General features: G+C 36.3%; 1 protein-coding gene across 1 annotated transcript in view; it reads left to right on the forward strand.

The window, feature by feature from the left end:
* The window catches only part of mask (multiple ankyrin repeats single KH domain), an 823307-nt gene that overhangs the window by 226326 nt on the left and 570502 nt on the right, over positions 1-26479 (forward strand). The window contains 1 exon segment of the mRNA XM_090396371.1: positions 21006-21115. Within this exon segment, the coding sequence (XP_090252497.1) occupies positions 21006-21115 (110 nt within the window).

Consider the following 26479-nt stretch of genomic DNA (forward strand, 5'->3'; position numbering starts at 1 on the left):
ATATGTCATCTGATAAGAGAAATTTAAAAAAAAAAACCAAAACAACTGACACACATAAATATACTATTGTTTCTCATCATCTTTGCAGCAGGTGAAAGGCAACTAATAAATCATCTAATGATTTATTAGTCATTTTCTGTCCTTTTCACAAATTTCTCAATCATTAACACATTTCTTCAGTTACAGAACAAATTTCTGCTTGATATTATGGCTATTTTTGCCCACGTCCTACGTTCCGGTTACTTCGTGTGTCAAAATAATTTTTACCTACAAAAAGAAGATATCACCATAGGCTCATCACTATCCCATCCAATTGTTAACTTTTATGTGCAAGCTTTTGAGCTGTGTGTTCTAGATTCCTTTACTTTAAAACTAAAGCTTTGCTTAGATATGTTGATGTTTTCATTATCTGAACACATGGCAGACAAACTTTAAACACCTTCCTGAGTCTCCTGAACAAACAACATGAGCACATACAATTTACTATTGAAAATGGAAAGGGTGATGAACAATGAACAAGCTCTTAAACTGGAATTACAAATCATTAGCAATACATTTATAAATAATGGTTATAGCAAAAATACTATCAATAAAGTTCTTCATGAAACTTCATCAAATAATGAATACAACATAGATTAGTAAAGCTATAGCTATCCCATACATTATAGGGTTATCAGATAAGTAGAATTCTACATAATTCTATCATAATCTTAATACTACTTTTCATCATCATCATCATCATCATCATCAAATTCCTGCCATGTACCCTCAAGGGGTGTACAGGATATGACAGTACTACATGAAAAAATTACATCATTACTAACTTCCTATCTACAATTTTCCTCCAAATCAGTCTGTTACTTGTCAAGACTCCAACATTATCAGATCTTATATTTCTATCGTCTAAGGCACTTTGTACCGTATCAATCCACCTATATCTTGGTCTTCCTCTGGGTCGTTTTCCTGCCAACCTGGCAGAGAACACTTGTTTTGCTAATCTTTCCTCTCCCATTCTATTTAAGTGACCATACCATCTGAGATTAGCTCTGCTAACGCATTCCTGGATGCTGACAATGTCAAGTTCTTTCCTAATATCCTCATTTTTAATATGACATTGCCATTGATGCCATCTGTTCACGCCTCTAATCTTTCTCAGGACTCTCATATCTGCGGTCTCTAGTCTTTGGTCAAGTGTTTTACTTCTGACCCAGCTCTCAGATCCATAAGTTAAAATTGGTTTGAACACAGCTAAGTCTTGTATACAGCTAATTTAGTGTTCCGACTAATTTCTTTCTTATTCCATATGAATTTATTCAATTGACTTCCCACGATACCAGCTTTGCTGATTCTGTTGTCTATTTCTATATTTAGTTTACCATCTTCAGTAAAAATTGTGCCTAAGTAGCTGAAATGTTTTACTTGTTCCACAGGTTCTCCATTCACAACACAGTTGACATTTTCAATGATTCTGCCTATTTTCATTGTCTTTGTCTTTTTATTGCTGACCTTCATACCATATCTATTACAACAGCTATTCAATTTAGTCAGAGAATCTTGCAGACTTGTAGCGGATTTATTTAGAAGTATAACATCATCCGCATAAAGCAAAGAGCTGACATTAACATCTCCAATTTTGATATCAGGTTTAATACCACATTCCTTCATAATGTGATCCATATAGATAATGAATAACAGAGGGGATAATGTACATCCTTGTCTCACACCAGATTTAACATTAAACCATCTTCCTGTACTTCCTTCAATTCTAACTGCTGACTCACAACTCAAATAAAGACTAAGTATTGCTTGATATAATGCCCCATTGACACCATATAACTGCAGCGTATTGAATAGCTTCTCTCTTGGCACCTTGTCATATGCCTTTTCCAAATCGACAAAACTTAAATACAGATCTTTGTTATATTCCCATGCTTTCTCGACTATTTGTCATAAAGTGAAGATCTTATCCTGACAGCCTCTATTTGGCCTGAATCCAGCTTGTTCTTCACCGAGCTTTTCTTCCACAATTCTTCTCAACCGTTTCTCAAGTATACTTGCATAGATCTTGCCAGGAACACTCAGTAGGGAAATACCTCTGTAATTCTCACATTCTGTTTTATTTCCCTTTTTATATATGGGTACTATGAGAGCTCTACTCCAATCATCAGGAATTCGTCCCTCTGTCCAGGCTTTCTGAACTATGCAGTGCAGCCACTGTAAGACTCTTATACCACCATACTTCAGCATTTCTGGTCGAATATCATCTACTCCTGCTGCCTTTCCACATTTCAAGCCTTTGATGGCTTTTTCTACTTCAAGTATGGATATGTATTCCTGACTGCATGCCTGGTCAGTGTTTTTTATCACTGTGCTGTCATCACTGCTTGTTTCATTTAGCAGTTTTTCAAAGTAATTACTCCATACTTCAAGGATATCTTTTTCTCCTGTTTTCATTTCACCTTTATCATCTCTAATTCCTTTTACAGCACTCTTTCCTCCATTCCTAAGCTTCTTCAACAACCTCCAGAATATTTTGCCACCTTCTTGATATTTATTTTCTATATTCTTGCCAAAGTCCTCCCATGACTTTTGTTTAGCTAGTTTTACACACTGTTTAGCTTTCTTACATTTGTCTCTGTATTCTGTAAGAGTAAAAGCTGACTTATTTGCCAGGAACTTTTGATATGCTTTCTTCTTTTCCTTCACTGCCTCTTTAACTTCCTGTGTCCACCAGGGAGTTCTGATTTTTTTATCCTTGCACACAACCTCACCACATGCCTCTCTGGCAGAATCAATCAATGTTTCCTTCAGAGTTTGCCACTGAATCTCCAAGGTTTGATTCCTGTTCTCAAACTCTTTCATTTTCATTTCAATAATATTTCTGTATTTTAGTCTACAGTTTACATCTGAGAGCTGCTCAACTTTTATTCGCTTTAAAACTTTCTTACATGTTATTCTTTTCAATATGAAATTCAATTTTATCCTGCTCAAGACTAAATAGTGATCACTTCCAATTTCAAATCCTCTGTACACTCTGGTGTCCTGCACCAGGGAGAAAACATCACTATCAACAATAACATAGTCAATGAGACTTTTCTTATTCCTAGCCTCTTCTCTCCATGTGAATTTGTGCACATTTTTATGTTGGAACATGGTGTTAGTAATAACCAGTCCATGTCCTGAGCAGAAATCCAACAGATATTTGCCATTATTATTAGCTTTGCTCTTTTCTCCAAATTTTCCCAAAATATTTTTGTATGTCTCACAATCATTTCCTACTCTACTATTTAGATCCCCAACAAGGACCAATTTTTCCTTTTTCATTGTGTCAGTTGCTTTTTCTAAAGCCTCAAAAAATTCCTCCACTTCTACCTTAGTAGAACCTTCTGTGGGACCATAGGCACAAATAAGTCTCATTGTCCAGTTCCCCATTCTCATATTTGCCCACATTACTCTACTTGAGACTGACTGCCATTCAAGAAGATTAGCCTCGTATTTTGTGTTGAATACTATGGCTACTCCTTCTTTTCCTTGATTGTCATTGCCTGAATATAACATTTTGTATTTATTGCTCAGAAAGATCTCACCAGTTTTGGTCTTTTTTGTTTCAGTCACCCCTATTATGTCGATTTGGTACTTATCTAATTCCTCAGCTAGCTCCATTTCTTTGCCATTCAGGCTTCTTACATTGATAGTACCAATCTTTAACTCTGGTGATGTTGAGTTGGGGTTTGTTTTCAGATTTGTTCCAGTAGCTGACTTTTCGCTGTTCGCCCTGGTTCCCTGGCGAAAACAACGGGGGCCTTGTTTAACCGGGCGACGCCCCAGCCGGCATGAAATTTTGTCATGTTGTACCATCATTTTTTATTTTGGTTTAACCAATAAGAATACAATTTGGTCGGCTAAATCCCAAATTGCCAGCCCATCCTCGTTCGTTCAGTATCAAAGTAGATACCCAACAGGGTGCACCACGAGAAGGTGAGGATTGGACATTAGGTCAGAAGCCCTGGTCGGTTCTCCGCATTCCTTTAAAGGCTATGTGGAGGTCTCCTCTCAGTTATACAGCTTTGACCCTTAAGCACCCCTACTACTTTTCAACCACCTATAAAAAAAAAAAAAAAAAAAAAAAAAAAAAAAAAAAAAAAAAACCATATTAAACTCCTCTAAGGATTCTCTCTTCCCATTGGCCTGCCCTCAAGTATACCACATCCATGACATACAATTCTTATCCGTTAAAAAAAAAAAAACCAATTTTGGTGAAGCAGGCTTCTCAGATCAGGTTCTTAACACCCTACACCAGATTGATTGGAAATATATCTGTTCTTTACATCATACAAAAATCTGGTATGAATGTAAATTTAAAAATTAGCCTGTGAAATTTTGATCAGCCATCGTACTCTTAAAACAATAATGGCAGCATAAAAATCCGAAAATTTGGATGGTACATATTCAGCCAACTTAAGTTCAAGTTTTCCAGCAAACCCTTACTTTAGGACTAATGAATAATTTCAGCTCTTATTAGCCACCATCTATACTGTTTTGTTCTAATTTATGACTACTTCTCATCATCATGCCTATCAAGGATTTAGGCATAGTGTGGCCTGTTCTGGCCTTAGAAGTCATCATTAAATCTCTTAAGAGGATGTCCTGGTTTTCTTTTTCCTAATGGTTTGTAATTTAAGGCTTATTTTGGTAATCTTTCTGTTTTCATTCTTTTACCATGTTCCAACCATTTGTGTTTATATTTTTTAATTTTTTCTATTACTGATTCCTGGTTTAATTCTTTGCAGTTTTTTCCATAAACTTAATTTCAGCTGTTATTAGTCTTGTTTGTCTTTCTGTTTTATTGTCCAGATTTCACTTCCATACAATAGGACTGGCAGGGCTAATACTTTTAGTCTGGTTTGTTTTTGTACTAGGTTTGGTTTAAATATAGAGTTAAACACAAATTATTTTTAAATACAGATAGCCCCCCCCCCCCCTATAACATGGTTGTTAGGTTCCTAAAAAATGCCATGTTATCTGAATTCTTGTTATACGAAACAAAGAACTAGTACAAAAAACAGGGTTAGGTTAAAAATTAAAAAAAAAAAACCTATACTGTTTTCTTTTTATAACCAAGAGAAATGTAAGTTTATTAAAACAATAATCGATCAAAAGTATTACATCAGGAAATTGATGATATTATTACATAATGTTACATAAATACATAATGTTTTCTTCATCATCACTACTAAAGCACCATGAGATCTTTATAAATTTTGTTGTATGGAGCTAAGTGCTTGTGAAGTTCTCTCTTAAATTTTGTGCTTCTTTCAGTGGAAGGATCTTCATTTAGAAAATATAACTCCAATTGTTCGGCTAAGTCTTGGCCTTTTGTTATGCCTTTTAGGGTAAAATATTTAACTTCATCGTTTCCATCTGTGCTATTGTCCTCTGAATTAATTTGGTTTATTCCAGATGCCATTTCCACCAAATCTTCTCCAAGTGATTTTTCCATTTCTAGTTTCTGTCAGACTGATTTCTAATTCTTTAGTTATTTCCTTTTCATTTTCATTAAACGTTTGCCAGTTACCTTTTTTAAAATATTTATCTCTCCACAATTATAGAAATTTAGAAATTCTTCTAATTTCAGTTCAGTGTTTAATTTTATGTTTTCTTTAGTATCTGTACATAAGTGTTTCAAAATCTTATATACATTGAGTATTATTTTATATAAATCATATTCTAAATTAGAAACAAATTTGTTCCATGATTCTCTGTCTTTTTCCGACTTCTCTTTTAGCAATGGCTCTTATTCTTTTATGAGTACTTATATGGACAATTACATGAGAGCATGTTGCCATGTAGTTTAATATATATCTTAATGATTTGTATCCAAATAGATAATAATAACAGGACTCCGGCTTTGATGTAGAAAGATTTTTCCCCCACCAGGGGGCAGGCCAGTAGTTTTACTGGTTGACCAAATTACTGGGACTAGCATACCATGTAGATTGTAAGACGGTCAAAATGTTGTTATTATTTTGGTTTATATTAAACTGAAGTTTTACTATAACACAGTAATTGGTTATGTTGAAAGTTATATTTGGTCTTTATTAACTGTAATTAACACAACAGATATTTGGATTCTAAGACCATAGGTTTAATACATATATGTTCAAATTCGTCGGCTAGCAAAATTGACTAGCTTTGTTAAGACTAAACAGTGAAAAACCTAATAAATGCAAAAAAAAGAAGGAATATAGTAACAGTTTACAACCGTTAGACAACAAAATTGGAAGGCACCGCGTGAAATGGTATGCATGAAGCGATATACTTCAGTCATTATTATAAATACATGTTACATAGTTTTTTAAGTACTGTAGTTCCACTAAACTTAACGAGTTAATAAGATTTTTCCATATATCCTTTAATATTACTCCTTGGTTTCTATTAAGATTATTTCCTGTTCGTAGGACCACTGCAGCTTCTTTAAACATTCGACATCTGTAATCTTCCTCCATGTATGGCATTGAGCTGTTATCCCAATCTATAGCGTGGTTTGAAGTTGAGCAGTGATGCGCCAAACCTGAGGTGTCTGTTCTGTTATGATTAACGTCTCTGACATGTTCCTTCTAATTTCTAAGCTTCTCAAAGTTTGGCCTATGTAGGATAGTCCACACATACAAGGTATGCTGTAAACACCTGCATATTTGAAAAAAGGTACACTGTCTTTAGGGGATCTTAAAAACTGTAGTGGTAGTGGTCGGTTTAAACACCACTCTGATGTTATAAGGTTTTAAAATTCTAGCTATTTTATTGGAGACTAAACCAACATAGGGTATGACAATTGTTGATACTTACTGAGTTGCTATACGTTGCTATTGGAGGTTGTTTTTATAGAGCATTTTATTGATTAAGTTTAGAGGATACCCATTTTGAGAAAGAGATGTGGGAAAGTTCTGTACGTACGTCTTCTTCGTCTGTGACTATGTTGTCGGCTCTGTTTTGTAGCATATGGATGATGCTTCATTTTTGTGTATGATGATGATTTGAAGAATACCGTCTAGTATCAGTGGGGTTTCTTATATATAGTAAGTTTAATATCTTCATTCTCTAGTCTTTTGACAAGTATATCAAAAAAAGGTAATTGATGATTGCTTTCTAACTCTAAAGTAAATTTGATTTTGTCATGAAAAGAATTGATTTTTTCTAAGAACTTATGTAAGCTTTCTACTTTTTCTCTCCAGATAATAAACACATCATCAGCGTATCTCCACCAGACTGTTGGTTTTGGAGTAATGTTAGCTAGAATATTTTCTAATTTCTCCATAAACAAGTCCACACATGGTGGTGACAGGGGACTGCCCATTGCTAGGCCTTCTAATTGTTGATATATAATGTTGTTGACTTTAAAGAAATTGGACTTAATACAGCGATTGAAAAGTTGTGTAATATCATTAGGAAAGAGATCTTTTATAATGTCTATGGCATCCTCAGCTGGTACGTTTGTAAACAAGGATACAACATCAAGACTTGCCATTATGTCTGTCTTGGATAGCTTAATGTTCTTAAGTTTCTCCACAAAGTGTTGAGAGTTCCTTATGTAAGACTCTGATTGTCTGATTTTTCCTTGTAATAGGTTGGCGAGGTGTTTGGCTAGTAGATGTGGGGAGAATCTGCCATCTACTATAGGACGGAGTGGAACATCATCTTTATTAAATTTATGTACTTTGGGTGCACCATAAAGGCGAGGTGGTATGGGATGTGAAGATTTTAGTTTTCTTTTTAACTCCTGAGGCCAACCATTCATATTGCGAATCAGAAGATTGGTTTCATTATGGTTATTCATGGTTGGATCTTTATTTGATATTTTGTTTTAGCGTCATCTCTACTACCGTTTTTAAAGATAGGGATCACAATTGCTTTTTTCCTGTTATATTGAGGGAGAGGGGGGGTTACTAGTTGAATCGATTTTAATTAAAATAATAGGAGTCTTTCTTTGAACCTTGTTCCTGCATATTTATATAATTCTGTACCGGTCAGATAGTAAACTATTGATTTTACTAATATAATCTTTGGTGTTCAAAATGACTGTGGAGTTTCCTTTGTCTGCTTTAGTAATAACTATTATGTCTTTGTTTCTTCTTAAGTTCCAAATTGCCTTTTTATCTGAAGGAGTAGTATTTTGTTTTGGTGGTTTAGCTGTCGAAAGGATATTTGTACTTTGGAATCTTATATCATTAGCTATTGTCTCCGGGAGTGGATAAAGACCTTTCTCAATACCACATATGAAGTCCATTTTTGGGATGTGGCTAGGAGTGATGGAAAAGTTAAAACCCTTTTTAAGAATTTCGGATTCTTGTTTAGAAAGGCTGTAATCTGATAGGTTGAAAATCACTATCATCCGGGAGACTCGGACTAGAATTGTATTTTTTCTTATAAAGTTGTTCAAATTTTTTTATTTGAGAAAATTTGCTAGACTGAAATGTATTATTGCAACTGGTTTGTATCATGCGGTCTATAATACGAATGGTCAGCCTCAGGAGTTAAAAACTTCCTTAGACCTTCTTTGAGAAAGGATCCAGTATATCAGGTACAAATTAAACTTAATTGACCTTAGTTGCCGGAACAATTTTGATGATATTTCCAACAGTATAGACTACTCACTCATCAGTATAGACCTTCCTTGCTTTGATCATTGCATCTTATGCCTCCTGTGATCTTCCAAGAATGACATTAGAAGAATCTCGAATAACGTGAACTCCACAAAGGCAGCCAGTCCGGATGGAATCCCACCCACCGTGGGCAAGAGATGTGCTTCTGAACCTACACCTGTTCTTTATTATCTCTTCACCAAACTCAGCCTACACAATGGAAGAGCATCCCATATAAAAGCAGTTTTCAAAAAATCAGATAAATGTTTACCATCAACCTTTTGATCTATTGCTCTCACATCAGTTTTCTCTAAAGTAACAGAGAAGGTTATTAACAGTGAACTTTAACAGAATTGCTATTTGAGAACTGCTATCTATTTAGTGATCACCAGTATGGATTTTGCCAAACTAGATCCACAGGAGATATAGCCTACATCATTAACCTCTGAACCCTTTCCATTGAAAGGTTTGGAGAAAGCTGTGCTATTGTTCTTGGCATCTCTGAGCCTTTTGATAGTCTGACATTGAGGGCAACAGGCCACCACCACAATTGCCTCCATCCTTGTGTAATTAGATTGCCCGTTTTCTTTTGGATCAATTGCCGTGTGTAATGGTGGATGGTGTTCTCTCTTCAGACTTTCCTGTCAATGCTAGTGTCCTCAGGACTGTCATTTCATCTACGCTCTTCCTGATTTATATAAATGGCCTGTTCTAAACAACTACAAACTTTATTCACAGTTTTGTTGATAGCATATTTCACTTATCCTGCTCATGACAAGCCTTGCAGTGCTCAAAAATCTCAAGCTTCAAGATCATCTGTAATAAGTGCTCTGAATGCCAATCTCCATGATATTTTTTGATTGTAATGAGAGCAATGTAGCCAACTTCAATTCTTACAAAAGAAAGTTTATAGCTTGTTTTTGCTCAACTCAACAGTGAAGATCACATATCTCTTCTTGGACTGACTCTTACTCCAAAATTTTCTTGGCACAAATATGTCGCTTTTGTAGCATTATCAACTTCCAAATAACTGGACATTCTTTCCTGCTCAAAATGACACTTTTCTTCTGAAAAGTTACTTACTCTGTATAGATCCCAAATCTGACCAACCCTGGAATACTTCTCTCATGTTTAGGGTGGTGCACCAAAGAATTCACAATGCTGTTCAGTAAAGGGGCCATTTGGTTGATTAATGACATTTCTTTTACTGCCACTTCAGCCACTTTCTCATTGACAATTTCTACATTGTCTTTTCTATGGATATTTCCATGGCCACTGTTCAGCTGAACTAGCATTCATTTAAGCATAGTGTTTCTGCCAAATGTACAGGAACTTGAGCTACAGCTGCTCAACATTCTTTTACAATCGAACTTTACACTCATGAAAACTTCTACTCCCAGTAGTTTTTCATTCCTTTCACCTCAATTCTGTAGACCCCTCCCTCCTGAAATATTTTAAAAGGACCACATAAATTCAAGAACATCAACAGATTACTCTACTTCTGTCCATTGGTGGCATTTTTGTTTTCTGTAGGTTTTTCTGTTTTTCATGTGTATGAAAAATATATATAAAATAATAAAAAAAAAACCGACCTGGCAAAGTATGTGGCAATGACCAAGAAGATTCCTTACTCAGTACTGATATGTTCAAGCAGTCAGCCTACAATACACCATTTTTCTCATATAACCTTGAATTTGACATGGTTTTGGATCTCTAAGTGTATTTGGCATGACCTTCAAGACACTGCATGGAGAAGGTGAGGCAAAAACTGAAACCACTGCTCTGGAGACTAACCATAGTATTCTTGCAAGGCCTCCACTAAGCCTGTTGGTGGAATTTCACCTGGTGATGAAGGTCACTACTACGTGGATTTAGATGGCATTTCTTCTAACTAGGATGAATCTTTTCAGGAGGAATGCTTGCTTTGGTCTCCAGAACCCCCTTTAGGAGAATTAGGTCACACCAAGGGAAAGTGGGGTTTATTTGACAGGAAGAAGCTATATATTGTGCTCTGCCTGCCTATTTGAAGGTTCAAAGAAATAGTTAGAGGATTCTTTTTAAAGGTTCCATAATAAGAGAGGATATTAGAAATCCATACTAATGTGTTCTTAGTGAAGTTTCCTTTGCTAAGCTTTTAATTTTTTAGAAAATGACCACGCAAACTAGATTGCTGTAGTTCCCCCACCCCCTATCCATGGATTCGCTATCTGTGGTTTCAGTTATCCACAGTCACCCTGATTCGAAAATATTAAATGGACAATTGCAAAAATAAATAATTTATAATTACATTGGCAAAATGGATATTAGATCTCCAACATTATTTCAAAGCCAAATGTTTGTAGAAACTATAAATGTTTGGTAAGTTGACTTGTGAGCTTGCAAGAATACAATTCTTGGCATTCCTGAGTTGCCTTAGCTTGCATGACATATTTGGCTTTAGTAGCTAAGGCAACTCGGGGATAATGTTGGATCTAATATCCACTTGTCAATGTAATTTTACATCTAAATGAAGCCATGTGGCTCTTTCTTTTATAATAAACACCTCATAAGTTTTAAATTGCGCACTGTTCTGAGTAGTTATCAGATTGACTGTCATGGCATGCTTGTGGTCTTTTATTGCAATGCTTGTATTCAAGTATCTGTTATTTTACTTAATAATGGGCTCAAATCGCAAGAGTAGTGATGATGATGGCAATTCAGATATGCCAACGAGAAGCCGTAAAGTGCTTCCTTTTAAGTGAAAAAGGTGAAAGTTCTCGACTTCATTAAATAATAATAATAATAATAAATGTATGCTGAGGTTGCTAAGATTCCATTCACATTCAGATAACTTTTATTACCGTATGTTGTTAAAATTGTTCTATTCTATTATTACTTATTGTTGTTAATCTCTTACTGTGCCTAATTTATAAATTAAACTTTATCATAGGTATGTATATATAGGAAAAATACAGTGCATATATATATATATATATATATATATAGAGGATTTGGTACTATCCACGGTTTCAGGTATCTGTGGATGTCTTGGAATGCATCCCCCTACGGATAAAAAGGGATTACTGTATTAATTTTAAATACTTTTGCCATTGGATCAGTGGAATAATCAGATTACAGGAAGTAAATTACTATTCCATATATCTGAGAACCTTCAGAAAGTGTGACTACAGCAGGGGAAAAAAAAGCATGTCAGTGCCCATTGGTCATAGGCTCATTGGTGTCTGATCCTTGTTTCACCATTCTTTGCCAGTTTTCTTTGTACATTGCTAGGTGATTCAGATCCTGCAAACTCTTTCCACACCACTCTTTCACATCACCTACTCATTTTGCCTTAGCTCTCCACTTTTGTTATACTGTCTGTTGTACGAAGCAAGAAGGTTTGAAATTTTTACTGTTATCCATTCTGCAGATATGCTCATAAAACTTTAGTTTCCTTCAAATTATTTTTTGCATTAAATTCTCTTTGCGGTTTACTTTGTTCTACAGTTCTTCATTTGTTACATTTTGTACCTATCCAATTCTTAGAATTGTTCTATAACATGTTCTTTTGAAAGCCATTATTCTTCTCACAGTTTCAGACCATTACCCATGTCTCACAAGTATAGAGTGCTTGTGAATATGCATGTTTCCAGTAGTCTCAGCTTTATGGAAGACTCAGTGATTTACTTTTCCATATCTTGTACATTACCTGTAGGTTTGTTTTGCTTTTGTTATCCAAGATCTTATATCTTTTGTAGTCTAAATCATGTGTCATGTTACTTCCTAGGTGTATGAAGTTCCTAATCTCTTCCAGCGCTTGTCAGTTTACTTTTATTTGATTTTTTCATCCATTTCTAAATCATCGGCACCGTATGTCACGCTTTCGTGCAGGTCTACACATTTTACCGCTTAAGCTCCCGTAACCAATAATCCCATGGAATAGGTTGGTTGCTCCTTATTCCCAGTGGTATCCCATTTCTGTTGAAACGTGTGTTCACAGGGCCGGTTTCCCTGCTTTGCGGGAGGAAAAAACCCAGGATAAAGTCCATGCCCAAGACCGGCTAACCTGGCTATGGCTGAGGAAGATCCTTGAGCTCCTCACGTCTCCAATGGGAATCGAACTAGGACACTCCTGTTCCAGTCATATGGTTGCGAAGCACACAGTCACTAGGCTAACTGCATGGAGCGTTTCTGAATGTCATTTTTTTTTTTTTTTTTTTTTTTTTTTTTTATGATTATCATCGTCACCAAATTTCTGACGTTTACCCTTAAGGGGTATACAGTATATGACATTACTAAATAAAAAATTTACATCATTACTAACTTCCCATCTACAATTTTCCACCAAATCAATCGTTTACCTGCCAAGACCCCAGCTTTATCACATCTTATGCCAGCCTGATTGGCCAAGTGGTTAGCGTATCTGCTCTCCAGCCAAAAGGCTGCAAGTTCGAATCCTGCTGTTGGCATGGATCTTTGTGATTGTCTATGAAAATCTAGTGGTGGTGTTGGGCAGTAGAGGATTGATGGTAGTTATGGTTAGTGGAGACAGAGTTGCAGAGTAAGTGTGCCCTCTCTCGATGAGTCTTTTTATTCCCTGAAGGTTTTTTTTTTTAAAAAGAAATAAATAAATAAAAGAAAATATTTCTGTCTTCTAAGGCAGTTTTCACCTATATCTTGTCTTCCTTTGGATCTTTCTCCTGCCAACCTGGCAGAGAACACTTCTTTTGCTAATCTTTCCTCTCCCATTCGGTTTAAGCGGACCAAATGACCTGAGATTAGCTCTGCTAACACATTCCTGCAAGCTAACAATGTCAAATTCTTTCCTAATATCCTTGTTTTTAATATGATATTGCCATTCATGTCACTTGTTCAAACCTCTAATCTTTCTCAGGATTCTGATATCTGCAGTAAATAGTCTTTGGTCAGATGTTTTACTTTTAACCCAGCTATCGTATCCATGACTGGTTTGAACACTGACTTGTCTACAAATTTAGTGTTTTATCTAATTTCTCTCTTATTCCATATAAATTTATTCAGTAGACTTCCTATCATACCAGCTTTGTTGATTCTATTCTATATTAATTTAATATAAATTTAACATATTAAGATATATTAAATTGACCATCTTCACTAAAAATCGTGCCCAAGTAGCTGAAATGTTTTACTTGTTCTATAAGTTCTCCATTCACAAAGCGGTTGATATTTTCATTGTCTTTGCCTTTTTTCATTGTCTTTGCCTTGTTATTGCTGACCTTCATACCATATGTATTACAACAGCTATTCAATTTAGTCAGGGACTCTTGCAGACTTGAGGCAGATTTATTTCGAATTATAGCATCATCCGCATAAAGCAAAGAGCGTACATTAACATCTCCAATTCTGATATTATGTTTAATACCACTTTCCTTCATAATGTATTCCATATAGATAATGAATAACAGAGGGGATAATGTACATCCTTGTCTCACACCAGAATTAACATTAAACCATCTTCCTGTACTTCCTTCAATTCTAACCTGACTTACAACTCAAATAAAGACTAAGTATTGCTTGATATAATGCCCAATTAACACCATATAACTGTAGCGTGTTGAATAGCTTCTCTCTTTGCACCTTGTCATATGCCTTTTTCAGATCTACAAAACTTAAATACAGATCTTTTTTATATTCCCATGATTTCCTGCTGAGAGGAGACCTTCACATAACCTTTAAAGGAATGCAGAGAACTGACTAGGGCTACTGACCTAGTGTACAGTCCTCACCTTCTCATGGTGCACCCTGTTGGGTATCTACCTGGATACTGAATGAACGAGGATGGGCTGGCAATTTGGGATTTAGCTGACCAAATTGTATTCTTATTGGTTAAACCAAAATAAAAAATGATGGTACAACATGACAAAATTTCATGCCGGTTGGGGCATCGCCCAGTTAAACAAGGCCCCTGTTGTTTTCGCCAGGTAACCAGGGCGAACAGTGAAAAGTCAGTTACTGGAACAAATCTGAAAATACCCTCCAACTCAACATCACCAGAGTTAAAGATCAGTACTATCAACATAAGAAGCCTGAATGGCAATGAAATGAAGCTAGCTGAGGAATTGGATAAGTACCAGATCGACATAATAGTGGTGACTGAAACAAAAAAGGCAAAAACAGGTGAGATCTTTCGGGGCAATAAATACAAAATGTTATATTCAGGCAATGATAATCAAGGAAAAGAAGGAGTAGCCATAGTATTCAACACAAAATACGAGGCTAATCTTCTTGAATGGCAGGCAGTCTCAAGTAGAGTGATGTGGGCAAATATGAGAATGGGAACTGGACAATGAGACTTATTTGTGCCTATGGTCACATAGGAACAATTTGGCAAAGGAACAATTTGGCTTCATGCCTGGTAGATCAACAACAGATGCTATCTTTGGGTTACGACAGATGATGGAAAAATATCGAGAGAAACAAAGGGAGCTACATCTGGTATTTATTGATCTGGAGAAAGCATACGATAGAGTGCCAAGGGAAGAAGTCTGGAGGTGTCTGAGGGAGAAGAAGGAGAAATATGTCAGGTTGGTGCGGGAAATGTACAGAAATGTGAAGACAAGTGTTCGGACCTGTTTGGGACAGACAGAAAGTTTTCAAGTAACAGTTGGCTTACATCAAGGGTCAGCATTAAGTCCGTTTCTGTTTAATATTGTGATGGAGGTGGTAACAGAGGAGGTGAGAGAAGATGCACCTTGGACAATGTTGTATGCAGATGACATCTTGCTGTGTGTAGATTCAAGAGAAGAAGCGGAAACTAAACTGGAAAGATGGAGAAAAGTACTGGAAGAGAGAGGTATGAGACTGAGCAGAAGTAAGACAGAGTATATGTGTTGCGCAGTGGGCGGTGGCCAGGAGACAGATCTGGAGCTGGAAGGAAATGTCATCAGGAAGGTGAGAGACTTTAGATACTTAGGTTCAACAGTGGAAGAAGATGGAGGAGCTGAGAAGGAAGTGGGATGCAGGATACAAGCGGGTTGGAGGAACACTGGAGGGAGATGGCTGGAGTGTTATGCGATAAGAGGGTGCCGATCAATCTGAAAGGCAAAATTTATAGGACAGTAGTGAGGCCAGCTATGACATATGCTATAGAAACTGTGGCCCTGAGGAAAAATAACATCAGCAGGATGGAAGTAGCAGAGATGAGAATGCTTAGGTGGATGTGCGGTGTGACCAGAAAGAATCATCTGAGAAATGACTATGTCAGGGGAACAGTGAAAGTTACGAACTTAGGAGCGAAAATACAGGAGGCAAGGTTGAGATGGTTTGGTCATGTGATGAGGAGGGAGGACGAATATGTGGGAAGAAGGGTCATGCAGATGGATGTGCAAGGAAGGCGGAAGCGTGGGGGGCCAAAGAAGAGATGGAGGGAGCTGGTAGAAGAGGACTTGAAGATGAAGAACTTGGATGTGGTGACAGCCCAAGACAGGAAGGTGTGGAGGAGACTCATAACAAACAGTGACCCCACTTAAGTGGGAGAAGCTGTAGAAGAAGAAGTCACACAGAAGGTTCTACTAAGGTAGAAGTGGAGGAATTTTTTGATGCTTTAGAAAAAGCAACTCACGGAATGAAAAAGTTGGTCATTGTTAGGGATCTAAATAGCAGAGTAGGAAATGATTGTCAGACATACAAAAATATTTTGGGAAAATTTCGAGAAAAGAGCAAAGCTAATAACAATGGCAAATACCTGTTGGATTTCTGCTCAGGACATGGACTGGTTATTACTAACACCATGTTCCAACATAAAAATGGCACAAATTCACATGGAGAGAAGACGCAAGGAATAAGAAAAGTCTCATTGACTATGTTATTTGATGTTTTCTCACTGGTGCAGGACACCAGAGTGTACAGATGATTTGAAATTGGAAGCGATCACTATTTAATCGTGAGCAGGATAAAATTGAATTTCATATTGAAAAGAATAACATGTAAGAAAGTTTTGAGATACACAAAGATTATTGAAGAAAAAATGAAAGAGTTTAAGTACAGGAACCAAACCTTGGAGATTCAGTGTCAAGCGTTGAAGAAAACCCTGATTGATTCAGCTAGAGAGGCATGTGGTGAGGTTGTCTGCAAGAATAGAAAAATCAGGACTCCATGGTGGACACAGGAACAGTGAAGGAAAAGAAGAAAGCATATCAAAAGTTCCTGGCAAATAAGTCAGCTTTTGCTCTTAGAGAATACAGAGACAAATGTAAGAAAGCAAAACACTGTGTAAAACTAGCTAAACAAAAGTCATGGGAAGACTTTGGCAAGAATATAGAAAATAAATATCAAGAAGGTGGTAAGATATTCTGGATTGCTGAAGAAGCTTAGAAATGGAGGAAAGAGTGCTGTAAAAGGGGTTAGAGATGATAAAGGTGAAATAAAAACGGGAGAAAAAGATATCCTTGAAGAATGGAGTAATTACTTTGAAAAACTGCTAAATGAAACAAGCAGTGATGACAGCACAGTGATAAAAAAACACTCAATAGGCATACAGTCAGGAATACATATCCATACTTGAAGTAGAAAAAGCCATCAAAGGCTTGAAATATGAAAAGGCAGCAGGAGTAGATGATATTCGACCAGAAATGCTGAAGTATGGTGGTATAAAAGTCTTAGTGGCTGCACTGCATAGTTTAGAAGGCGGGATAGAGGGACTAATTGCCGATGATTGGAGTAGAGCTCTCATGGTACTCATATATAAAAAGGGAAATAAAACTGAATGCGTGAATTACAGAGGTATTTCCCTACTGAGTGTTCCTGGTAAGATCTATGCAAGTATACTTGAGAAACGGTTGAAAAGAATTGTGGAAGAAAAGCTTGGTGAAGAACAAGCTGGATTAAGGTCAAATAGAGGGTGTCAGGATCAGATCTTCACTTTTCGACAAATAGTCGAGAAAGCATGGGAATATAACAAAGATCTGTATTTAAGTTTTGTTAATTTGGAAAATGGATATGACAAGGTGAAAAGTGAGAAGCCATTCAATACGCTACAGTTATATGGTGTTAATAGGGCATTATATCAAGCAATACTTGAGTTGTAAGTCAGCAATTAGAATTGAAGGAAGTACAGGAAGATGGTTTAATGTTAAATCTGGTGTGAGACAAGGATGTACATTATCACCTGTGTTATTCATTATCTATATGGATCACATTATGAAGGAAAGTGGCATTAAACATGATATCAGAATTGGAGATTATAATGTCAGTTCTTTGCTTTATGCAGACGATGTTATACTTCTGAATAAATCTGCTTCAAGTTTGCAATATTCCCTGACTAAATTGAATAACTGTTGTAGTAGATATGGTATGAAGGTCAGCATTAAAAAGACAAGAGACAATGAAAATAGGCAGAAGCATTGAAAATGTCAACTGTATTGTGAATGGTAAACCTGTGGAACAAAGAAAAACATTTCAGCTACTTAGGCATAATTTTTAGTGAAGATGGTAAATTAAATATGGAAATAGACAACAGAATCAACAAAGCTGGTATGGTAGGAAGTCAATTGAATAAATTCATATGGAATAAGAGAGAAATTAGTAAAAACACTAAATTAGCTGTATACTTAAACCAGTTTTAACTTATGGATCTGAGAGCTGGGTCAGAAGTAAAACACTTGACCAAAGACCAGAGACCACAAATATGAGAGTCCTGAGAAAGATTAGAGGCATGAACATATGGCATCAATGGCAATATCATATTAAAAACGCGGATATTAGGAGAGAACTTGACATTGTCGGCATCCAGGAGTGCGTTAGCAGAGCTAATCTCAGGTGGTATGGTCACTTAAACAGAATGGGTGAGGAAAGATTAGCAAAACAAGTGTTCTCTGCCAGGTTGGCAGGAAAACTACCCAGAGGAGGACCAAGATATAGGTGGATTGATACGGTACAATGTCTTTAGACGATAGAAATATAAGATCTGATAATGATAATATTGGAGTCTTGACAAGTAATAGACTGATTTGGAGGAAAATTGTAGATAGGAAGTTAGTAATGATGTAAATTTTTCATGTAGTATGCCTGTACACCCCTTGAGGGTACATGTCAGGATGATGATGATTTCCAGACTATTTGTCGTAAAGTGAAGATATAATCCTGACAGCCACTATTTGGTCTAAATCCAGCTTGTTCTCTACAAAGCTTCCTTTCCACAATCTTTCTCAACTGTTTCTCAAGTATACATGCAAATCTTACCAGGAACACTCGGGAATTTCTCCCTCTGTTAGGCCTTCTGAACTATGCTGTGCAGCCACTGTGAGACTTTTATACCTCCATACTTAGCATTTCTGGTCGAATATCATCTATTCCAGCTGTCTTTCTACATTTCAGGCTTCTGATGGCTTTTTTCCTACTTCAAGTATGGGTATGTATTCCTGATAGTATGCCTGGTCAGTGTTTTTTTAATCACTGTACTGTCATCACTGCTAGTCTAATTTAGTAATTTTTCAACTTAATTACTCTATACTCCAAGAATATCTTTTTCTCCCATTTTCATGTCACGTTTATCATGTCTAATTCCTTTTACAGCATTCTCTCCTCTATTCCTGAGATTCTTCAACAATTTCCAGAATATCTTGCCACCTTCTTGATATTTATTTTGTATGTTCTTACCAAAGTCTTCTCATGAATTTTGTTTAGCTAGTTTTACAGTGTGTTTAGCTTTCTTACATTTGTCTCTGTATTCTGTAAGAGCACAAGCTGACTTAGTTGCCAGGAACTTTTATATGCTTTCTTCTTTTCCTTCACTGTCTCTTTAACTTCCTGTGTCCGCCATGGAGTTCTTATTTTTCTATCCTTGCAGACAACCTCACTGCATGCCTCTCTGGCTGAATTAATCACTGTTTTCTTCAGGGCTTGCCACTGAACCTCCAAGGTTTGGTTCTGTTCTCAAACTCTTATTTTTTCTTGAATAATGTTTGTGTATTTTAGTTTGCAGTTCACGTCTGAAAGCTGCTCAGCTTTCGTTCGCTTTAAAACTTTCTTACATGTTCTTTTCAATGTGAAATTGAATTTTATCCTGTTCAAGACTAAATGGTGATCACTTTCAATTTCAAATCCTCTGTATACTCTAGTGTCCTGCACTAGGGAGGAAACATCATTATCAACACTAATATCGTCAATGATACTTCTTATTCCTTGCCGCTTCTCTCCATGTGAATTTGTGCACATATTTTTGTTGGAACATGGTGTTAGTATTAACCAGTCCTGAGCAGAAATCCAACAGTATTTGCCATTATTATTAACTTTGCTCTTTTCTCCAATTTTTTCCAAAATATTTTTGTATTCCTGACAATCATTTCCTACTTTGCTATTTAGATCCCCAACAAGGACCAACTTTTCATTTTTTATTGTCAGTTGATTTCTCTAAAGCCCCCCCCCCCCCCCCCCCCCCAAAAAAAAATTCATCTACTTCTACTTTAGTAGAACCTTCTGTGGGGCCATAGTCACAAATAAGTCTCATTTTCCAGTTTCCCATTCTGATATTTGCCCATATCACTCTGCTTGAGACTGCCTGCCATTCGAGAAGTTTAGCCTCGAATTTAGTGTGAATACTATGGCTACTCCTTCTTTTCCTTGATTGTCATTGCCTGAATATAACATTTTTTATTTATTGATCGGAAAGATCTTAACAGTTTTTATGTTTTTTGTTTCATTCACTCCTATTATGACAATCTAGTACTTATCCTATTTTAGAGCTAGCTTTATTTCTTTGCCATTCAGGCTTCTTATGTTGATAGTACTGATCTTGTATTCTGATGTTGTGTTGGGGTGTCTTTTTAGATTTGTTTCAGTAGCCGACTCTGAGGTGTTTGCTCTGGTTCCCTGGTGAATGGTTCATGTTTGACCATTTAACATCCTAGCTGGCATAAAAGTCTGTCATGTTATACCATCATTTAATATTGTGGTTTAAGCCGAGAAGAATAAAATTTTGTTGGCTAAATTCCAAATTGCCAGCCCATCTTCGTTCTTTCAGTATCTAGGTAGATATCTATCAGGGTGCACCACGAGAAGGTGAAGATTGGAGATTGGGTCAGAAATTCTGGTCGGTTCTCTGCATTCCTTTAAAGGATATGTGGAGATCTCCTTTCAGTTGTACAGCATTGACCCTTAAGCACTCCTTAATGTACTAATATGAATGATAATTAAATTTACATCAAAGACTTATATAACAATTCACTTTAATTATTTACCATATTGAGATGGGGTCATCTCTTACTATAACAAACTATTCAGTTTTTTTTTTTATCCCCACAAGTTTGTTAGTGAGAATTGACTGTACATCATGCACAGAATCATGTGATTAAGATATTATTCATTTCGCAATCAAATCACTAAACAGGTTCCAATACTTTTTTTTTATAGGGTCCAATGTAAATGCTCAAACAGCTACTGGAGATACTGCACTGACATATGCTTGTGAGAATGGCCATACTGATGTTGCTGACTTACTATTACAAGCAGGAGCTGAACTGGTAATTTAGATTTTATAGTAAGGTATACAAAAATTTTTCATGTAATTCATCCATATTGGTGTTGCAGTTAATCCATACTGTATTTAGTTCCTCTAACTAAATCTGATTGTTGGATAGGTTTATATGCCTTACAATAATTATCCGCTTTATATTTTATGTTATTGCTGTAGGATATTTTTTTGTGTTACTCCCATCCAAGGTTGTATACATATTGGTACTATAGCCTAAAGAAATTTTTCTATTATTTATTTTTATTTTATTTTTATTTTTTAATATTTTTATTTACTTTTTTTGCACAACAGAAATCCTGCTCTAGAAACTTAGAACTTTTTGAAACCACTTGAGGTTTGCAGTATTTATTTCCTATAATGTTAATGTACGCTGCTACTAAAAGGAATTTATTTTCTTCGTAAGGAGAATTTTAGTGCTTATAATTGCTGGATTTTAGGAGAATTTGAAGTTTTTTTTATGAAAATGTTTTTGACATGAAATGTCTTACTTGTTGCAAGACATAGTAGTAAGATACTCTTCTCTTTCATTCCTTAATTCTTACTAGAACTATTATTATGCTGACATGGGCAAAACTGAAAGAAGATTGTTTTCGTCAGAATACTATTTGAGAAGTACATGCATGTCTTTCATTTGGTCAATAGCTGTGATTATACACAAGCCTGATCATAGCAAATACCACATAATACTGAAATACTTGACTAAAGTAAAAAGGGTGTATTTTTCTAAAGGTTTCTATGGTATTCATAAAGGTTTTCTAAGTTTTCCTGTAACAGACCATCTGCTATTCAAGCAAACTATTCTTGTGGTCCTGATGAGTTTTTTTTTTCTCCTTTATCATGAATCACCTGTAGCAGGCACCATATTTTAGTGGAAATTTATTAGCTGCTGAAATCAGGAAATGGTTTAGATCCTCACTATCAATATCAAATTCAGTGACTTTGATTTATGTGAATATTTTCCATAGAGAGTTTTTTATGAACACATGATTTTAGTTATATTTTTCTTAAAGCAGACATGAATGCATTCATGAATTTCAACTTTATTTTATACAATAATGCAACAGTACTCTTAATTTTCATATGTGAAGGTACCACTTCATCATGTAACGCACATGATAACTCCAGGAACGAGCATCAAGCAACAAAAGAGTGCTTTGAAAGGAAGTGATCTTGGCTACCTGATGTGAAAATGAGCCACCAGGAACCTAAAATATATAGTATACATGTAGAAGTTTTCTCTAGAATCAGAAAAACACATAGTCTAAGAATGATAACATATAATAATTATTAAATTATTTGCATGCCAAGTATTGCAAACTTTACTTTGGCTAGTATAGGGGTAGGGGGGGGGGTTCTCAACATGTAGTATGCTTACCCCTTGGAGATACGTGGTAAAATTTTTTGGGATATGCCATGAGAACTGAAGAGTCGCTAGATCTAGTAACAAAAGTTGCTAAGATTGCAACACTGATAGTGATTAATTTCTGAGAACTGAGTGGTGAAGCGTGCTGCTGTAGTTCATGTCTGTACATGTTTGTCAATCATCCTACCCCTTTCCTGCCTGAGAGCTGAACCTACCTGAACATCTGATTGCCCAGTCAGGTAGTATGTATCTGGACATGCTACAAGGGTACCTAATATCACAATTAGACAATGATGACGATGACAGATGCTTGCATTTCCAGCAATACGGAGCATCCCCTTCTTACATGACAGACATAAGGTCGTACCTTGTCATCCATGATGGATAAGTAGATGGGCTCCTGTAGCATGACCACCACATTCCCCCGATCTTACACCATTAAATTTTTTCTTGTGGGACTTTGTGGAAGTTCGAGTGTTTGTTCCACTACTACCAGTCAATTTGGATGAGATGCGTTCCAGAATTACTACTGCCATTGCTGAAGTTGTGCTAAATATGCTCTGGCAGGAAATTATTACAGATGGAACGTCTGCAGAATTACTCAAGGCAGTCATATCGAAGTTTAACTGTCTGTCTTGAAACTTCAAATGTTACACTACATTTGCACAGTAATAAAAATTGTCCATCTATTGCTATTTACTTCTATTGTCATTCAAAGTTGTATATCCCTTTTGAAATACTCCAGAGTTTGTGGATTACATGCAATCTGAAGAATGAAAATGGCTAAAAATAATATCAGTTTTTAAGAAGGGATATAAACATTTGCAAAAGTTAGAGGTATTAACTTATTGAATATAGCGTATAAATTATACAATAAGATTCTAAATAAGACTTGAATGATACTTAAATGATGTGATTATTAGAATGTGTCTGTAGAGTTCAAAGAATATATAGTGTAGGAGTGAAATAGATGTGTAATCTAATTAAGCAAGCAATTCGTAAGAAAAAGATGTGGAAGGAAATACTTTCTGCGTAAGGATGGTGTCAGTTATGATAATCATAAGCAGTAGGCTAGAAGAGTCACAAGTGTTGTATGAAACTTGTTCTACAAATTACAGACAACCCAAAAGAAATATATCATTTATGCTGCAAGTAAAAGAAAGAATGTAGATGGTATATGGTGACTGATGCAGAAGTGATTGTTCATCTAAGGAGTAGCCATTTTGCTAAAGGCTATCAACGTGATATATGCAACATTCAACTCATCGCTTCCTCTTCACCGTAAGAGGAGGAGGAACTAGAACTATTGCACAAATTGAATAAGAATTCTGCAGTAGGAACTGATGGGATATCAACATGGGTGCTAAAAGAGCTTAGCAGAACTTGCCTTTTCCTTGACCAGGCTATATAATTTGAGTCTCAGAACAGGGAAGATTCCACAGGAGTGGAAAGAGTGTATGGTAATTCAATTGCACAACGGTGGTACAAAGACCGATGTATTCAACTATCGACCAGTCAATATCTCAGGAGCAGTGGTGGTGAAGATTTTGGAAAAGCTGGTTAGGGTTTCACATTCAGAAATGGGTTGACAGAAAAATCTCTACTTTACAATGAGCAGTATGGGTTGACTAAGGGAAGGTCATGTTTTAGCAACTTATTCACATTCCATAATAATGTTGCCATTGAGCTAGACAAGGGGTATGGATTCACCATGATATGTGTTTGGATTTTGCTAAGACTTTTGACAGAATACAGCATGGAATGCTATTGTATAAATTGGAGAATGTTTTTTTTTTTTTTTTTTTTATTAACCAGATGCCTATGAAATACTGTAAAACAATATATAAGTTAAGTTTATATTAGGTCCAGCATTATTTCAACACTGAATGTAGGAACTATGAAAGTTTCATAATGTTACCATTGAGCTAGACAAGGAGAATGGATACACCATGATTCGTTTGGATTTTGCTAAGGCTTTATCATCATCATCATCAAATTCCTGCCATGTACCCTCAAGGGGTGTACAGGATACAGGATAAGGCTTTATTATTATTCTTATACATGCACCTCCATGGAGTGCAAAGATTCATTGTGGGAGACCCAATCTATCCACACAATCTGTCATACCTCTCCTTGAACCCATTAACAGTAAAAGCACTCACAAGTGACTCTGGCAACCCAACCCATTCTACTCATTCACCAATCTCCAAGCAAAAAGTCTAGTCCCCACACCCCTACTGACCACACCTCTATTCAACTTCCAGGGATGACTCCTTGTTCTGGTCCCTCTAGCCAAATACTGAAACATTTCCCCTGCATCTATCCTATAAAATCCTAATCAACTTAAAAGTTTCTATCATATTCCCTCCTTTTCCTCCTATCAACCAACTTCTGAAATCCACACACCTTCAATCTATCCTCATAGGGCACATTCCACAGACCACTCAACATCTTGATCATTCGCCTCTGAATCGTCTCTACCACTTCCACATCCCCAAGGAACTGTCTTGAGTCCAGTAATCCTGATGTGAGTGTATCAAGGCCTTATAAAGCAGAATAACAACTTCCTTATCTCTACTTGTTAATGTGTTCTCCACTAGCCAAGTAATCTTATGTGCTACCTTAGCAGTATGTCCTCTAAACTTTAACTCTATGTCTACCACCATCCCTAAATCTCTAGCTTCATCCATTTCCTGGAATACAGCACCATCAATGTAATAAACAGCTTGTAATCTATATATCCCAAAGTGCATATCTTTACACTTTCGACATTAAACTGACACCCATTTACTTTTCCCCATACTGACAGCCTATTTAAATCATCCTGCAATTTCTCCACATCGCATTGATTAACTATTACTCTTCCTAATTTCACTTCATCAGCAAACAACAGAAAATTCCTTTCACATTATTTCCTATATCATTTTATGTATAAATTAAACAGCAATGGTCCCCACCACTGAACCTTGTGGCACACCACTAGTCACCTGCTTTTGCCTCAATTCTGTCCCTCCATATACCACTTTTTGATATTTGTCCAGTAGCTACCCTCTTATCCCTTTAATCAGTGTCATATTCATCCCCACTTGTTCTGATTTGCATAACAGTTTCATATGGTCAAATTCACATTCTGTCAAATGCCTTTGCAAAATCCAGCAAAATGATCATGAAGGCATTTCCTTTATCTAACTCAGCTGTTACTCTATTATAAAAAGTTAGTAAATTACTAAAGAATGACTGACCCTTCACAAAGCCATGTTGACCCTCATACAGTATGAGGGTCAACATGGCTTTGTTGTCTCTATTTTATCTTGAATTCTCTTTTTGACCAATTTTTCTAGTACTTTTACTACCATGCCTGGTATACTGATTGATCTATAATTTGCTACTACAGTCTTAGAACTTATGCAAGGGAATTATTTTGTCCTCTTTCTACTCCCTTGGAACTCTACCAGAGCTGAGACTTTAATTAAGCAGCTTAGTCAAAGGCATTGCCAGTTCTCTTGCACATTCTCGCAAAACCCTAGCTGATATCCCATCTAATCCCACAGCTGTATTTACATAGAGATACTGCAATATCGTAAGGACCTCCACTTCATCCACCTCTGTTCATCAACCTCTGTTAAATTGTGTCCAATTTAACCCACATTAGTGTCTACCATGTAGGTTAAAGCAGTAACCACACTAGGAAGATATATGCTTACAAAGTGGTCACCCAGTAACTCAACTGTTTTATCTGCTTCTGTCTTCTCATAACCATCATCACTCGTTAACGTTAATCTTCCATAGTCATTCTTCCATTTACTTTCCACATAACCAAAGAATTCTTTGGGATTTCCTTTGGCCTGCTCGGCTTAATTCTAATCTGATTTGTCCTTCCTTGCTTTGCAAACTGCATTCCCTCAATCTGTTCTCATATCCCACATTCCAAAGGCAGTTATAACCTTAGTCTTCTCTCAACCCTTTCCACCATATCTTCATCACTATCAA

This window comes from Typopeltis vanoorti, chromosome 8 (genome assembly GCF_054136105.1).
Source record: "Typopeltis vanoorti isolate ZY-2024b chromosome 8, IOZ_Tvanoo_1.0, whole genome shotgun sequence".
Taxonomy (NCBI): Eukaryota; Metazoa; Arthropoda; class Arachnida; order Uropygi; family Thelyphonidae; genus Typopeltis; species Typopeltis vanoorti.